Source organism: Dipodomys ordii, unplaced genomic scaffold, assembly GCF_000151885.1.
Source record: "Dipodomys ordii isolate 6190 unplaced genomic scaffold, Dord_2.0 Scaffold107, whole genome shotgun sequence".
In the NCBI taxonomy this organism is placed as follows: Eukaryota; Metazoa; Chordata; class Mammalia; order Rodentia; family Heteromyidae; genus Dipodomys; species Dipodomys ordii.
Genome location: NW_012267323.1, coordinates 2731055 through 2748883, shown reverse-complemented (window position 1 = coordinate 2748883; position 17829 = coordinate 2731055). Strand labels below are relative to the sequence as shown.

General features: G+C 54.7%; 1 protein-coding gene across 1 annotated transcript in view; it reads right to left on the bottom strand.

Moving 5' to 3' along the window:
- Positions 1–17829, bottom strand: part of Cacna2d2 (calcium channel, voltage-dependent, alpha 2/delta subunit 2) — a 97169-nt gene that overhangs the window by 24401 nt on the left and 54939 nt on the right. The window contains exon 4 of the mRNA XM_013028237.1: positions 3147–3206. Coding sequence (XP_012883691.1) covers positions 3147–3206 — 60 coding nt within the window. The remainder of the gene's footprint in view (positions 1–3146; positions 3207–17829) is intronic.

Below are 17829 nucleotides of genomic sequence, written 5' to 3'. Positions count from 1 at the left end.
GGTCTTGTCTCCTATGTAGGTCAATCATGGCTGGCACGGAGGTCCTAGGGCCAATGGCCTGTCTTCCTTCACCCACCTATGCCCCAGTTCAGCTCCTCCCGTGGAGTGGTTCAGGTGGCACGTAATGCTGGCAAAAAGCAGTACTGGCACCAGGCATGGCACAGCAGGTGGCCCGTCTTCATCTGCCCTGAGTATTACGGGCACCAGAGCACCTGCTGCCTGTCTGATGAGCCATGGAGGGGCTGCCCGCTAATTGAGATGATAGCATCCCTGATGTGAATGGGCCTGGGCCGTCCAGGGCTGCGGCTACAGGTTCTCTGCCCCTAATGTTCATTGCCAAGCACGGAGAGTCAGGGCCTAGGACTAGGAGAAGAAGGTTGTTGTTTTTTTTTTCTTTTTGGTGCTGATACTGGGACTTGAATTCAGGGCCTTGTGCTCTCACTTACTTTTTTCACTGCTCACTAATTGGGAGTCTCTCAGATTTGTCAGCTGGGGTGAGCTTCGAAACCTTGATTCAGCCTCTGGAGTAGCTGAGATTACAGGTGTGAACTACTAATAGCACTCAGCTAAAAGTTTTTTTGTGTTTTGAAATCCCCCATAGGGACTCAGTATGTGGCTCAGTGGTAGAGCGCTTGCCTAGCATGTGTGAAGCCCTGGGTTCGATTCCTCAGTGTCACATACACAGAAAAAGCCAGCAGTGGCGCTGTGGCTCAAGCAGTAGAGCGCTAGCCTTGAGCCAAAAGAAGCTCAGAGACAGTGCGTGGGCCCTGAGTTCTAGCCCCAGGACTGGCAAAAAAAAATAACATAACAGAAAATAAAATCCCTTCTACTCATTGCCCTTGATCACATCCCAACTCTGACCCTGAAGATGTTGGGATCCTCAGTCGCTGGATGGGATCAGTGGGGTGCTGTGTGGAAGAGGATAGCACCGCTGCCTCCCTCCTGCCTTCCTCGGAGGTCCACATGCCAACCTACGGTGCGCTGCCTGTATAGTGAGGGCCACACCCTACCGACCGTGTACCCAATCCCACTCTGGTCCCATGGTCCAAGCAGCCTCTGTGCCCCAAACTTTTGGTTGCCGCTCTTGCCCTCTTAGAGATGAGACGATCATTCCTGGTCATTTCTGCCACCAGTGTATCAGCCTGGGCTCATGGCCTGGCATTGACTGGCACTGGGTCAGGCCTAACTGCTCCTGGTCTAGAGGAGCTATGAGTAGGGTAGACAGATGAGGTGCCAATGTGGGGAGTCTGTTGGCAGTGAGGGCCAATCCTAAAATTTAGACCAAAAAAGGGAGTCCTCTCTTTGCTGTAATGGATACAGCATATTCTTGGGAGAAGGCTGGCTTGGGAAAGGGCCCGAGTCTGAGGCTGCAATTATGGCCAAAGCCAAGCGTCTCTCCCGAGTGAAGGGGAATGTGGCTCCTTGTCTGTCACCTTCTGAAGGTCACGGGAAGGAAGACACCAGCCCTTCCCAAACCTCAGTCTCAGCCCCCGTTGGCATGGACGACCCCACTGACAGTTCCGCTCGCCAGCGATTCCTGGCAGCCTGGCCGGCGTGGGGGCTGATGGGCCGCCATTAGCACTGATGGCTTACAGCCTGGGAGTCGGGACAGCAGTGTAGCTTCCTGTGACCCTGCAGTCAGGAGGAACTGAAGAAGGGGGGGGGCGGGAACTACAACCCCCCAATCTGAGAATCTCAGGCAGTGGGCCTGACAAACAGGCAGACACATGGAGGGATCAGGGCAGGGAGAATGGGGGAGGGTTAGGTACACAAGCTCAGAAGCTTAGATCATAGACGGGAACCTGTTGACATCTGTTAGCCAACTATGAATTTCTGGTAAGATCAGGAAACTCTACCCACTCCATGCCCGTCTCCTCAATGCAGCTGGAATAATGAATGACTCCACTTGCTTTTTTTTGGCTGGTCGTGGGGCTTGACATAAGGAGCCCTGTGACAGCTGGCATGGTCCCCGAGTTCCATCACCTCTGGGACCTGCCTGGCTTCAACGGGACACTACTACGACAGGAAGGGTCAGGTATGTCCAGCCCTAGCCGGAAACTAGCTACTGGGCTTTCTCTTCCTTCATGTCCATTCTGGACCCTCTACTTAGTACTTTGTACTCGGCTCCACGATTTCTGAGCCCTTTGGAGCTTTTCCTGTTGGAAGGAGAAGCTTTTGTAATTGTGGTCTGAGAGGGCCTCTTTAAGTGCAGGCTGCTGTTCAGTTCAGGGAAGAGAATATAGAACAACAACCACAACAACAAAAACACAACCTGTTCCTAGGGTCTCTCCTCCGGGTAACAGCATTGAAGTCTCGGTGTCCTGAGATCAAGAGAGCTGCTTTGATTCAAAGAACTGGAGTACCTTCTTTGGAGAAGGCTACTTTAGAGCAACCTGTGCATTCACTGGACACCCAATGACTCATGTGGAGTGATGGGGGTTCAGGGGGCTCCTATCTATAACTGCAAGTCCCAGCACTGCAAGAGAGCCAAGGATTTGTGTGTGAGAGACAGAGAGTTGGGGGAGGGGGGAAGAAGGAGAAGGAAAGGAGGGAGAGGGAGAGACAGACAGACAGACAGTCCTGGGGCTTGAACTCAGGACCTGAGCACTGTCCCTGAGGCTTTTGCTTAAGGCTAGCAGCACTCTACCACTTGAGCCACAGCTCCACTTCTGGCTTTTTGGTGGTTAACTGGACCTAAGAGCCTCGCTGCCTGGGCTGGCTTTGAGCCACGACCTTCAGATCTCAGCCTCCTGAGTAGCTAGGATTAAAAGCGTGACCCACAGGCTCCCGTTACTGCTGAACACTGGAGAAAGGCTTCCGCTTGGGCTGGGAAGGTGGCTCACTGGTAGAATGCTTGCCCTGTATACATGAGGCCCTGGGTTCGATTCCTCAGCACCACATAAGCTGAAAAAGCAGGAAGTGGCGCTGTGGAACAAGTAAAGCCTTGAGCTAAAGAGCTGAGGGAGAGTGCCCAGAAAGACAGACAGAAAGACAGAAAGACAGACAGACAGAAATAAAGACTTCCATTCTAGTCTAGGACCCCTTGTGTCCCTCGAGTGTGTTGTCCACACAGTGTGATTTCCTTCTCTCCCCCCTCCCCCTCTCCCCTGTCTCAGGGTGCGCTAGAAGGTGCTTCTGGTTCTTACCTTGATGTGGTCCTGCCAGCGGTGGGCTTTCTGGAAGTTCTCTGCAGCATCGGCCAGTCTCTGAGGGAAAGAGCAAGAAGATCAGAAGACGAGGGAGGCTGCTGCCCCGTGCGCACCTTCTTATTGCCATTCCTTCTTTATTTCCCTTGGGGCAGGCTGGTTCAAGGCCTCCCTTCCTCCATCCCACCCTACCCACAGACGGTTCCAGTTTGCTGGGAGAATGTCTCCCTGATCCGAGAGAAGGCCTGCTCAGATAGCCCCAGTGGCTGCTCTGTGGAGCTCCCTACACTACAGGCTCTCCTGCTGGTGGGGTTGCCCTCTACAAATCAGTGTCATTTTCCCTGGCGGAGGGCAGATCCTCACAAATTACTGAGTCTCTCCCCAGAAGTGCCGCTAGCTCACCACTGCCCACCCAGGCCTGCCGTCTCCTAAGGGCTCCTGAGCTCTGTAGCCACATGAGCCTGGTCCATCTTTTTTCTTTGTTTCTTTGGTCATTGGGCTTGAACTTGGGCCTGGGCGCTGTCCCTGAGCTCTTCAGCTCTAGGCGAGCGCTCTACCACTTGAGCCATGGTGCCACTTCCAGTTTTCTGGTGGCTCATTGGAGAAAGAATTTAAAAAAAGAAAAAAAAAAAGAGTCTTACGGACTCTCCTGCCCGAGCTGGCTTTGAACTGCCATCCTGAGATCTCAGATCTGAGCCTCCTGAGTAGCTAGGATGACAGGTGATGATGCCCAGTGAGCCCTGTCCATCTTTTGGCCCTGGTTCTAGTGGCCTCTACCACCAAAGCCTGTGGGCAGAGAACCCTTGAGAGCGCAGCTGTGTGCCCGTCTGTGCCACATCTGTCACTGGACCTGCTCAGGGCCAGACTGTGCTATGTGTGCAGATGTGGCAGACTCAGCCCCGCCGCTCACAGATCACAGCCTGCAGGGGAAGGTATCACGTAACTGAGCACAAACTCCAGGGCAGGAACGGCTGAGATGTGAGAGTCTCAGTGCTGTGGGTATCGGGCACCTCAAACAGGTTTGTGTACCTGTTCCTGTGCCTGCCACAGTACAATTAGATGAAGATACCCAAGCATGGAATGGAAAAGCAGCCAGACAAATCTGGGTCAGGCCAGATCCTAGGCCTAGTCCTCAGGACCGTGTTTACGTCACTCGGCCCATAGCTCAGGTCCAGAGGTCCACTGTGCCCAGCCATCTTTCCCTCTGGCCTCCACGTGTATTGGACTGCCCTACCACTGGGCCTCTAGCTTTACCCAGAAGGCCCCAGTCTCTCGGTATTCAGAGCACCTCGTCTCCATCTATCAGTCTAGGCCTCACGTGGCACGCAGGCCCCAGAGGAGAGGATCTGATATAACCCGACAGCTGCCGTCGCAGGGAAATGGAAGTCAGGACGTGGGAAACCAGCTTTTCCTCCTTTGAAGCGGGGAACAGGGATGAGGAGCCGTGTCTGCGGGGGCAGAATGTCACCTCCAACGGTCAGAAGGACTGCAGATGCCAAACTGATGCTAGTGGAAGGCTCCAAACTGGGCTGTGGCCTACAGATTCGATCCCTTCTGCCTCTGCCTCCATCCCTGGAGAGGAGGCCAGCACCCTCTCGGGGCTCAACTGTGGTCCTGGGATTCACAGGCCCTGATCATTTAGCCAACAAGGCAGGGGAACCCCAGAGAGGGGGGACCCCAACCCTCAGCCTCAAGCTCACGGAGCCCCGTGTGGGGCTCAAAGGGCTGGGTCAGCCTGCTGACTCGTGAATGACGGAGTTGCAACAGCCACGGAGAAAGGATTACTTTTAATCCTCGGTCACGATCGAGCCGTTATTATTTTTTCAGTGCTACAGATCGATCGGTCAGTCCCTGGGCACTGGACGTGTGAAAACTGCTAAACGGGCGTGTCTAATGATACAGGAGGAGGGGCCAGGCGGTGGGCTGGGAGTGGAATGGGTAGGCCGTGGCCACACAAGGTTCCAACAGTCCCGAGAGCGAGAGGGCGAGAGACACGGATATCCACGGGCTAACGCAAGGATTCCCGTGTGAATCGGTTTGGGCTGGGGTTCAAAATGCCCCAACTCCAGCAGCTGCCCCCGGGGCGACCTATGCAGTGGGCTTCTCTTTCCCATCTAGGACTTTTATCCATTCCTGCTGTCTGCTTAGCCTTATTGGAGAGCTTCCGTTCATCTTTTTCCGGCCTATAGACTTCTCTCTTTTCTCTATGGAGCAGGGCAATGTCCTCAGATGGGAACCTGAAACGTAGCCTTGGTCGGAGTGCTCAGAGAGTTGGTGTCCTGTATTCACATGGCCCCAGACGGCCAGGCCCGCTAAGGGATGGCTGGAGGCCATGTTCTCCCTGCTCTGAGGTGCATCTTCCTAGCATTTCTCTTCCAACTGCTTCTGGGTCCTTCCACTGGGACAGAGAAGATACGGGCCCGGTAACCAAGGGAGACTACTGGGATACCTAACCGAGTGGGGGCCAAGCTACGGCCCCCGGTCCTCCAGCTACCAACCCCACGCACACGCTGCTCCTTCTCTACTCCCTCCAGCCCAGATCCTCTAGCCAGAAACATGATGGCTGCCCCTTAAAGGGTAAGGATCTCTGTATGCTGAGGCCCTTTGCTTGAGTGTTAGGGACTGGAACCCTCGGGGGCGCCATCCTCTTAAAAGAGTCTCCCCCACCAGGCTGGATTCTCCTCCATTCTCCTTCACCTGAGAGCTGGCGGCCCTGGGCCTAGGGAGCTTCCGTACATCAAAAAGGACTCGTGTGACCGTACGGCCCAGAGGCCGTACAGTTCTTCATCTTCTTCAGTTTTAGCTGCCCCTGCTGCCAAGAAGACGTGAGCAGCTCAGAATGAAAGGCCCTGAATTCACGGAGTGCAGGATGCTGAGATCTGATGAGCGCAGGATGTTGAGATCTGAGGTATTGGGGTGGGGGGCGCGTCAGTTGGGTGGAAGCTGTGATAGGGGTGGAGTTCCGAGGTGGAAGCCAGGGCCACTGAGCCCAGACCCACACTCACCCTATGCAAGGGCTTCGCCGATCGGCTGAAGGTGGACTGCGCATGTCTGAGAAGGGGATTCTTTGGCAGCTGAGCCAACTGAGGCTCAGAGCATTCATGCCACTGCCCCAGGATCCCGGTGAGGAAGTAGCAGAGGCCTCACCCTCAAGCCCAGAAGTGGTGGACAGTGATCCCGGGGATGGAGCCGGGTGAGGTCTGGCTGGATGAGATCGGCTCCTCTCTAAACCCCCAAGTGGTTCCTTTGCCTTTCATTCAATAGAAAGGATCGGTAATGAGCCAACCCCCCAAATCCGGATGTCATTGGTCATTGGGTCCAGTCCCCAGCCGGGCACCCTCACGTTGTCACCTTCCCTCCCTCCCTCCCCGTGGGCCCTGTATCGGTTCCGTATCACGCGCCGATAACTACTAAATACAGATTTCCAATTTCCAGAGCTGTTATGGTCTAATGAGTAAATAATATACATATTCAAACCGGTCTAAAAACATATCTGCATAATTAAAATATCTGCATAATAATGAAGCGAGATGTGGCTCGGCATAAGGAAGGAGTTGGAGTCCCAGGGCTGACAATAGAAGTGCAGGCAGGGTTGGAGGTCTCGGCCCTGTGGGTCTCTTCTTCTGGCCGTGTGGGTCTTGGGTAGGCATCGGTGTGTCCACCTGCCACCCGCTCCAAGCAGGTACACCCACAGACAAGGAGCAGGAGGATTACAGCAGGGCCTTGTCCCTGAAAGACTAGTACCTGCTGCATGACCTATGCTTGTCTCCGTGGCTCTGACCTCTGACTCCTAGCATGGAGTCAGAGTGATGTGTGAGCTCTATGAGTATGACCTCATTTGACTGTGAGACCCACGGGTCTCATCCCAATTCCCCACGTTGCTGAATTCTGAGGGATGAGACAGAAGGCCCCCACGGCCAGAGAAACTTGTCCAGGACCCATGGTGTGACAGGGACATGTGGTGTCTGTATCTTTCCCCTCCCTCCCTCTCCCTTCCTTCTTTATTGATTTTGAACTCAAGGCCTGGAACTTGCTGGGCAGATGCTCTACCACTTCAGTCAGGCCCTCGGCCTATGTGGCCTTTTAGTGTGGTCTTTTTTGTTGTTGTTGGTGGTGGTGGGGCCTGAACTCTGGGCCTGGGCGCTGTCCCTCAGCTCTTCAGCTCAAGGCTAATGCCCTACCACTTGAGCCACAGTGCCACTTCTGGCTTTTTTCTGCTTATGCTTGGTGGAGGAATTGAACCTAGGGCCTCATGCATGCAAGGCAAGCACTCTATCACTGAGCCACTTTCCTAGCCCTTTTAGTGGTTTTTAAAGTAGAATCTTATGCTGTTTGCCTGGGCTGGCTTCAGACTGCATATGATCTTCCTACTTCCACCTCCTGTTTAACCAGTGCAGGCCACCATGCCTGGCTTGTCTTTTTTTGACTTGAACACTTGGCCAGGTACTGTCCCTCAGCTCAAGGCTGGCACTCTACTGCTTGAGCCACGGTGCCAGTTCTGGTTTTCTAAGTGGTTTATTGGAGGTAAGAGTCTTGAGGACTTTCTGTGATCCTCAGATCTCAGCCTCCTGAGAAGCTAGGATGACAGGCGTGAGCCACACTGGCGGCTGACCTGGCTTGTCTTTGAGATAGGATCTCATTATTATTACTATTATTATTATTGGCATGGGCTAGCCTCCAACTGTGATTTTCCTATCTCTGCCTTCCAAGCAGCTTGGAAGTTTGCTTTTCTGAGGGGTCAAAGCGGTCACTGAGCCTTGTCCAACCTATATGGCCCTTTCCTTCACACCTTGCTGCTATGTCTGTACTCGACACATCTAGCTCCTAGCTCAGGATTCATCTCCATAGACTACCCTTTTTTATAACTGCTTCTATCTTAAAGATAAAACCACCACCACCACCACCACCACCACCACCACCACAAAGCGACACAAACCCCTCAGGCTCAAATTCCAGCATCCCTAAACCATCGGGAAATACAAAATATCCTCTACCCTCGTGTGGAGGGGGTGGAGGGGGTAGAATGCCCTTGTTGTTGCTAGCAACCATCAGACCGGCTCCCTGACCTTTTCCATCACAGGCCGGCTCGCCCTCCTCCAGTTAAAAAAAAAAAAATTAGCAAAATGGATTTCTTCTCTTTAAAAAAAAAAAAAAAAAGGTCAGAATACGTGTAACGGAAAAAATGCATTGGATTTGTCTTCCTCGGGGGAGGAGGTGGGAGGGGGTGGGGGGATAGACCACTGCTCCACTCCTGGGTCTCATCTTTCATTCCCTGTAGGCAACACCGACTTGGTTACTGATTCCGTATCCTTTGGTGTAATTTGGAAGGGAAAAACCTGCGTTTTTATTTCCCAGGAAAAACAGGAAGAAGTGAGAAGTGGTCTCTCATGGAGACAGCCAGAGCTAGACCATGATCAATCGATCCATCGCTATAGACCACCTTGTGTCCTGGAGGTACGCATACCAGACCACACAGATTTTCCAGAAACTTCTGCGTCTCCAAAGACAGGTGATATGTTGCATTTTACCAAAAAAAGATACTCACAAAAATTCATGCTCAAAAGCCGGGCGCTGGTGGCCCAACACCTGTCATCCTAGCTACTCAGGAGGCTGAGATCTGAGGATTATGGTTCAAAGCCAGCCAGGGCGGGAAAGTCTGTGAGACTCATCTCCAATAAACCACTAGAAAACCGGAAGTGGTGCTGTGGCTCAAGCAGTAGCGCGCTCACCTTGAGCTGAAGAGTACAGTGACAGCGCCCAAGCCCAGAGTTCAAAGCCCCACGACCGACCAAAAAAAAAAAAAATCCATAATCAACAACTTTATTTTCTCCTGTTGTTAATCTCGAGGCTCAAATTCAGGGCCTGGGCGCTGAGCTTCTTTGGTTCAAGGCTTGCATGTGGAACCACGGCTCCACTTCTGGTCATTATCTGTCTCTTTCTGGTCATTATCTGTCTCTTTCTTAGAGGTAGGAGTCTCATGGACTTTCCTGCCTGGGCTGGCTTCCCATGGGAAGGGTTGATGTAACTCTCCTTCCTGTCCCCAGAAGTGTTAACTGGGTACCTACCACGGCCTGACCTACGCCAGGCATTAAGTGGGTTGGTGAACGGTTCAGACACGGCCCCACTGGCCTGTGGTTCACAACAGTCAGTTCTTTATATCCTACCTAAATCCTTCCCACCGCAATTCAGACCCACTGTCTGCACAGACTGCACAGAATCTGCAGTAAGAACTGCTTGGGTGTGCAAATTCAGTGGCAGAATTAGGCTGCTAGGATGCCTCTCGGCGACGGAATGTGTTTGACCGGAAAGCTAAACCCGGGTCCCCTGACCCCGAGTAAAGACCTAACCCACACCCGGCCGCCATGCTCACTTCACAGGATGTTATTTTTATACTTTTCCCTAAAACACAGCCCAAGCAGGCCCTTCTCGACTCTATTAACATTAGGAATCTAATCAGTAATCAGGCAGCTCATAATTTTCTGATTAGCTCTGATTAGGCCCAACCTCAGGAGAAGGAGTGGGATGGTGAAGAGGGAGGCGGGGCTGGAGGGCACCGGATGTGCCCAAGGGGCACCGGATGGGATGGGTGTGGAAGGCAGAGGGACAGAGGCTTGACCCTATCGCTGTGTGTCCTGGGGAAGGGGTGTGGGATGGAGTCAGGAAGCAAAGGTAGCAGGAAAGTGGCCTTTAACCTTCATCGGAAAGTAGGTCGGGCCCCCGTTTTTGGTACCATGGACAAAGACAAAGAGGGGCGGGCAGGACAGCCACAAGGGTCCAGTTGGGGCAGCGACCTGAGTTCCAAGGTCACAGGAATGATTCAGGGCACAGGGTTGAGCGATGGTCACAGAAACAGAGCGGATCTGTTCGGATGGATGGCGGTGACACGTGACCCTGGACACCGAGAACCAAGCCTGGGTCATGCTCGCTGAGTGATCCGTCATAGACTTGATGAATATCACCTTCAGCACAGAGGCCCCAAGACTGAGACCCACTGGCCCCATACCTGGGGGAGCCAAGGCTTAGAGAGACTGCCTCGGGGCAGACCCAGGCTGCACCTCTATGGGGTGTTCTTTCTTATGTAGACCCGGTGAAAGCGTGTCTTATTCTTTCTTTTCCCCCCTGGTCGTGAGGCCTGAACTCTGTCCCTCAGCTCTTCAGCTCAATGCTAGTGATCTGCCACTTGAGCCACAGCGCCACTTCCGACCTTTTCTGCTTATGTGGTGCCGAGGAATCGAATCCAGGGCTATATGTATATGAGGCAAGCGCTCTACCACTGAGCCACCTTCCCGGCCCAACACACATCTTATTCTTGCAATGCTGGGGGATCAAACCCAGGGCCTTGGGCTTGCTAGACAAGCACTCAACCATTGAGCTATAAGCCTAGCCCTTGAAAGCCACATCTCGGAGCCCTATTCTGTTCAGGGTCACAGTGGCCCTGCCTGTCCCAGGTCTGGGATCACAGATTGTCACCTTCTGCAGGGTGCGACCATATGGGTGACCTCTGATGAGACACATGAACGGTGCACAGAGGAGCTGTGCACTGTTAATGCCGTGCACATCGGCACGGAGGCAATCAGTCTGACTCTAAAAGCTGCCCCACCGGCCGCAGGCTGGCTCATTGTCTTTTCTGTCAATTTACATCTCATTACCCAGAAGGCTGTACTCACTGGAGGTTAAAAAAATAAAAGAACCAAGCAAGCCCTACTGCATGCCACCTGCGGTGAGGGCATAGGTCACAAACGGGTCAAGGCCGCTTGGTGGACAACCCCAAGTGGTACACTCCACAGGGAGCCCCGTCAGCCCTACCACACCATCATACCACCAGCAGCACCATGCCACCACCAATGGAAACTACCATGTCACGGCTTTATTTCGCCCACACTGGAGCTGGTCTCTGACTAGCCTCCTTGGATAGCTATGCCAGGACAAGGGGCCAGCCTGAGATGATGTCCTGGTTTCTCCAAGTAGTTTCCAGATCTTTCCACTAAGGCTCTTGAGGTGCTGGGTGTGACTGCCTGCGACCCCACTTTGGTCCTCCTGGAGCCCAGCACTGGCTGGCCTAGGGACCAAGCTGGGAACCCAGGCAGAAGTGACAGGCAGACAAAAGCCTGGAAGTACAGGGCAGGGGTGGGTGTGGCCTGGCTGCCAGGTGGCAACGCCCAGTGTAAAAGCCGCTTGGAACACGGGCTGCCTCCCGCCGCCACAATCAGCCTCGACACTTGGTTATTATGAGGAGTAGAGGCGGCCGGCAGGATGGCTGGAGCCGTGGCGACAACATTTAAGGCGTCTGTCAGAGCCGTGGGACACGGACTGCCGGGCGCTAATGGTTTCTGCACGTGGCTGCCAAGTGAGAGGAGGGCGGGCGCGCGGAGGCGGCCCGGCTCCTGCCTGGGCCTCGTGCCTACCTCACGCTGCGTGGCTGCTCCACGATAGGTGAGGCCCGCCCGGGCCTTACAGATGCCTAGCAACGGCCGCAGAACCACAGTGCCAATGGCAGAGGGCGGGGCGGCTTCAAGACACACGCCTGTCTATTAAGGGCACCTTGACTACCGCAGCCTAGGTTCAGGCTGTAGTCCCTCTCCAATGCTATAAGGACTCCTGATCTCAGCTGGCTCAGATTCTATCTCCTCGGGGAGCTGAGCTTTGTGGGGGAGATATCCTTTCAGAAAAGGAACCACACCGGACTCACACCCATCCTGAACGGAGGGAATCTCAGCTTTCCTGGCCTTCACTTTACTTCATGTCAAATGGGAACATGGAGTCTTCCACCCAGGGCTTTTGGTCCTGTCAATAAGAAAACTGGACTTCCAGGGAGGCGAGTGGAGCTCAGGCTGGTGAAGAAGGGAGGATTATTCAGGCAGGGACAGTGTGGGCCCGGGGGGAGGCACCAAATCAAGCTGCAGGGAAGGGCTGGGAAGTTTCCCAGGAGAGGTGCATCATGGCTGGGGATCTACAGTGGGGCTTCAGGTAACAGGTGATTCTAAGAGCTCCAGGTTAACTAGGAACTCCGGAGCACCTGTTGAACTTGGCACCAGTACCAGGTGACTGCACGAGAAATGCCACGGAGCGTGTTCTGGGCCCTGGTAATGCCAGCTAATCCCTTCACCCATACCTGCAGGGTGGGTCCCAAATTGAACCACGGTGCAAAGAAAGGATCTGAGGCTCAGAATTGGTTGGCTCATTGATCACAACTTCCTGAGGGCAGGAGAGGGGGTTGTCTCTGACACTGTGTCAATTCTACTCCTCACCCTCACCAGCATTCACTGTTGAGCCTGAAAGACACCCTGAGCCCTGTCTGAGGAGGAAGAGAGGCATGGGTGGGGGACATCGTGTGACCGAGGAGAGACCCCCAGGGAGCAGAAGGACACTTCAAAGGACTAGAGCTCTGCCTCAGAATCCCCGCATGACTATAGAGAACGCTATGGTGTGGGATAAATACAAAGGTGACCTTGAGGATTCCCCCTTCTTGCTTTTGCTGTCGACATCTGTGGTTGGTTCTAGGTGCTAGAGATGCAGGGTGAGTGAGTGAGCCTGGCTCTGGCCTAGAGGAATTCAAGTGTGTGTGTATGGGGGAGGGGGGAGGCTTGTCTCCATGTTCCCCACCCCCTTCCACCCTGCCACTGTTCCATGCCCTCGTCTACAGCCCAGCCGACACCAGGCTAGACACCTGCTCAGACCGAGGAAACCTTGTGTACCAGTCCTAACCAGCTGTCTTTGGGATACAACTTGTTCCTAATAGCTCTCACAGTCATAGGGGGAAGGACAGTGCTACTGGTCCATTCCTTGGGAGAGAAGCTCAGACCTCTATAATGCGCGCTCAGAATCCACGATGCTACCAAGAGAAGGAACTGGGATCAGAACCAAAGTCTTTCAGATGGCCAAGTACAGGCCCTTGGCATCTCAGGGTGCAAAGGCTGAAGCGGTCCCTGTGGCCTCTACCTGTCTGTCACTCTTGGTAGACACAGATGCATCTCTGGGGAGAAAGGACCTGTCCAGTGTCCACTAGGCTTCAGGTGCCAAGTTCTGCTCCTGGTAAAGGTGAGCGGGCTCTAGGGACCCCATTGTGGGAGCCTTTTCCCCCGTCCCAACACCATCTTCTGGCAGGTGAGACTAGACCTTTTTTTTTTTTGTTTTGGTGCTGGTACTGGGCTTGAACTGAGGTCCTGCACACTGTCCTTTGCCTTTGTTGCTCAAGGCTGACATTCTACTTGAGTCACAGCTCCCCCGATGGCTTTTGGCTTGTTCACTGGAGGTATAAGAGCCTTCTGGCTGCCCCACCAGCTTGGAACTGAGACTGTCAGAGCTCAGCCTCCCGAGGGGCTGGAATGACGACAGCATGAGCCACTGGCGCTCGGCTAAAGCTTTTATAGGGAGCCGACCGAAATGTCTCATTGGTGAAACACAGAACCCCAGGTCTCCCCTCTGCCTCCGGCTTTCGCTCAAGAGTCCACCTGTAGGCTCCGCTGGCCCGAGTGCCCGGTTTTCTCTCCGGCTGCTGATTTTCACTCTCTCGCCCTGTCCTCGTTATTCATCTTCCCTAGGAAGAGCTCTTCGGTATGTTGCCAAATGAATTGGGGGGAAGAAGGGGGAGGCCAAATCCAATTAAACTATCTCCTCCCACCGGCGGGTCGGGGTGGGTTGCCTGGCGAGGCTAGACTGATGGAGGGGCCCCCGCTCCGAGCCGCCACCCCGACGTCAGGCAGGCCGGCATCTGGCAGGCACAGCCGTCTGCCTGGAAAATGAGCTGCTTCTTATTGAGATAATGAATCGCTCCATTTAGATCCAAATTAACCTCCCCCAATTACCCCATCCTCTACCGCATCTCACCAGATCGAAACCCCTCCGGCCCGCGAGGTCGAGTGCTGGGCCCTCCTTGAGGCCGGTCACGTGCTTCCCCTCCCTCCACCAGTCACGTTTCCTTTGCTTTTTTTTTTTCTTCCTTTTTTTGCTTGGCGGGGGGGGGGGGGGGGGGGGAGGGGGGGGGGGGGGGGGGGAGCTCAATGCAGCTGCCGCTCTGAGGAGTGGGAATTTGTATTTTTTTAGCTCGTTCTCTGAAATAAGGATGCGATATGGGATCAATTTTTGATGACAGCGAAGTAAAAGGGGAAAATAGTAGCAATTTTCTCTTCTGCACATGCCCTGTTTAATGGAAGGATGTCAAGGTAGAGTTTTATCCGGAGGAGAGAGGGCTTGGTTCCCGGGGACACTCGGTCAATCGGAGATGCCTGGCACATCTCTCAGCCTGGGGTGGGGGGCTGGGCACCTCCTTCTGTTCCTCCCCTCCCAATGTCCCCCATCAGTGGGGGTTGGGGTGGGGTGGGAGGGCTGCCATGGCGTCAGACACGGTGGGGGGGGGGAGAGTAGGGGGGAGGTTCGGCTTCCACCTCTCCCTACCTGGCGGTCGGGACAGACCGGCCTTGTTCTTGCCCTGCCGCAGTCTCAGTCTGAATCCGGATTCTCCAGCAGGGACCCCGGGGAATAGGTGTTAATTAGGGTTATCGGATCCTGTCCAGCCGCTACAGCCAGCCTTTGTGTGAAACCTAGAAAGCTGAGCTTCAGTTGGCCTGGAGTCGGCAGGGTGGAGGTTGAGGGACTGAGGTGGTAGCGAGGGGAGCAGGGAACAGGGAGGGAATGGGGCTGAAGTCTGGACGGAAAGGAGGACCAGGCTCTTGTCTGGAGACTTGGGATGGAGAGGTTGGGGGGGGACGGACAGAGTGCTCAGAGGACACCGCCAGGGGGGACCGCCACATCCCGACTCCTCTTGGTCAGAGACTGTTTGCGGAAGTCAGATCTGGGCCAAATAGATGGAAAGTTCCTCTGCTCTAAAATGCTACAACTGAGGTCCCGGCCTGGGAGGGGGGAAGGGTTCTGACTGCTACAAGACCCCTCCCCTCCAAACTGATTCACCCATAACACCCCTGCTAGGCCTGAGCGGTGCCCTGGCCAGCCTTGGCCCGTCTCTCCCGAGGTATGGTTCCCTGCGGCCATCTGTCTCCCCAGGCCCCTGTCCCCTTGCGGTGGAGATCAGAAATAAGACGGAAGCAGCACACCTCAAGGCAGGCACAGCACCACCACAGACATTCACCGGACGCACACAGCTACAAGGGGCGGCTAGTGACCCCCAAGCACGGTGCACAGGCGTGTCGGTTATGAAGACACCCAACCATGCAGTGCACGTGTGGAGCCCCCGCCAGGTGTGCAGTCCTTTCAGTCAGCGACTTGGCTTCACACAGGGAGGAGAAACACACCGAGATCTCCCCAGCACCTTTTCCCGTCTACCACCCACTGATCCACCAGAGACAAGCATTTCACGATCTCGAACGTAACCTTCCAGAGTCCTCACTGTGGTCCAAGTAGCATTGGTCAAGAGTGGGCCTCATAGCCTGGCGTCAGTGGCTCATGCCTATAAATCCTAGCTACTCAGGTGGCTGAGATCTGAGGATCATGGTTCAAAGCCAGCCATGGCAGGAAAGTCTGTGAGACTCTTATTGCCAATAAACCACCAGAAAAGCAGAAGTGGCACTGTGGCTCAAGTGGTAGAGGGCTCGCCTTGAGCTGAAGAGCTGAGGGACAGCACCCAGGCCCAGAGTTCAGGCCCCATGACTGGACCAAAAAAAAAAAAAGAATGGGCCTCATGACCTCCTCCAGGATACTGGACAGACAGAAACTGAGAGGGAGGGCAGACACCCCCCCTCCCCCGCCTCCTGCCCCGCTCCAAAATGTCTACCGATTCTCACAGGGATCGAAAGGGGTAAGAGGCCGGGCCTCCCACCAGCACCTGCTTTGTTGACAGATGTCATCCCCAGACTATGCCTACCACCTCCTTTCTTTCTTTCCTTCCTCGGCTGTGGCCAGGCCTCCGAAATAATTAGCGATTCTGCTCGACAGAACACCGGCCCGATGGGATAATGGACTCCAACATCTGTCAGAAGAGTGAGCTCCTAAGGAATCGCCTAGAGAGACATTTTTCTCCTCGTTCCATTCACATTGAAATCAGAAACAACCCCTTTGAGTCTGCGCCGGGCCACGAGCTGTTCCTGGGCCCCACGGAGAGGCTTGGATGGGTGGTGATCGCACACTCAAATTAAATCATTTCATTTAGCAATGCAAAGAACTCATGACGGATGGCTTCGGGGGCCACTGACGAGGAAAGATGCTGGCTGTCGGCCCTGCGGTGGCACCGACGGCCCGCGTCTTCCCAGCACACGAGGCGCGGATGGGATCAGCACTTACCGCTTTTACAACTACCCAGCGTGAGACACGATCTGGGAATAGTGTTCCCGTTCTGAGAGAACCGAGGTTCTGGCCGAGGAAGTGGCCGAGGTTCCTGGCCATTCGTGCTGGCCTGAGGAGGATATGGGCTCTGCTCTGAGGCCCATCCAGGGCTAGCCCAGCCCGGGAAGGAGCCCTGGGGCCTGCAATTCCACCTCTAGGCTGTAGGAGGCACTGTACACACAGGTCATCCTATCCACCACCAGCTCCTACAGGAGATGATCCCCAGTACACAGCAGACGCTTGGTGTATGTGCTTGAGGAGCAGATAAGTTGTGTGTGGTTGGCATGATGGGATTGAGGGGCGACTGGGACGTGCTACGGTGGGAGGAAGAGCCCCCTCCTTTCTATCCCTGCATTAGGCTTGGGAACCAACTAGGAGATGGCAGTGCCATGATAGGTGGGACTATACTCTCCTATTGGCCAGAGGAGGCTCCGCCCCTCTCCCCTCAGTGAGGCCACACGGGCTCCCTCTACTGTCAGCAGGTCCATCCTCAGAGCCGCGGGATCCACAGGGCCAGGATGCGGGTCCTGGCGCACAGTAGGGAAGGGCTCAACATCTACCTGTAAGACAAACGAGGAAGACCCTCGCCTTATTCGAGAGGCTGAGAGCCTTCCAGGACATAGTGTCTGCAGCCCTGTGCCAGCCCTTTCTACTCTCGGCCCTTCTGCAGAGCCTCTTTGAACTCGGGGGCTCTGCTAGTGCTGTGCCCATGCATGGCTCGCCAGCCCCTCCTTCCAGAGAATTCTAAGTCCACCTATCCCCACGGAGGCATCTCCTTGAGTGGAGGGGACAGCAGAGGGCCTGGAGGGCCTGGAATTTGTCAAGCAGGGCACATGCAGGGAGAGTCTAAGGAGGGGTGTGGAGGAGAGCCTGGAAGATGGCATCACCAATGGAGGTGACAGGGCAGAGCCTCTCAGAGGGTTGAGTGTGGTAGTGATGCCTCTGTTCCTCTTCAGGCCAGGGCTGTGTATGTGGCTTCTTCTGTCCTGGGGGTAGGAGAGGTGCTATCTGTTGGGACCATCTCAGGAGGCCACATGGAGGTAACCTGGGTGAGTCTGTCAATTTGTGGGGGCTTTCTGGGCTTGAAGCCCTACACTAAAGGTGCTTAGCCTGCAGGATTCCTGAGAGGAATGATGGGTATGTGGTGGGGGGTGAGCCTCAATCCTGCCTCCTGGGTCAGAGAGCACTTATGGGAGGAGTCCATACCCAAGTTCCCTAAAGGTGGAAGAAGGAAATGGGGTTCGGCTTTAGGAAGAGGGATTGTGATCTGACACAGGAAGAACTGGCAAATAGTTCAATGAGCTCCAGCTCGCAGACGGGGGCCTGAGGATATGGGATGGTTGTCTTCTCCCACCCAGAGTCAGGAAAAGCCGACAGGCGGCTGCCTGGAAGAGCGTGTGGAGACCAG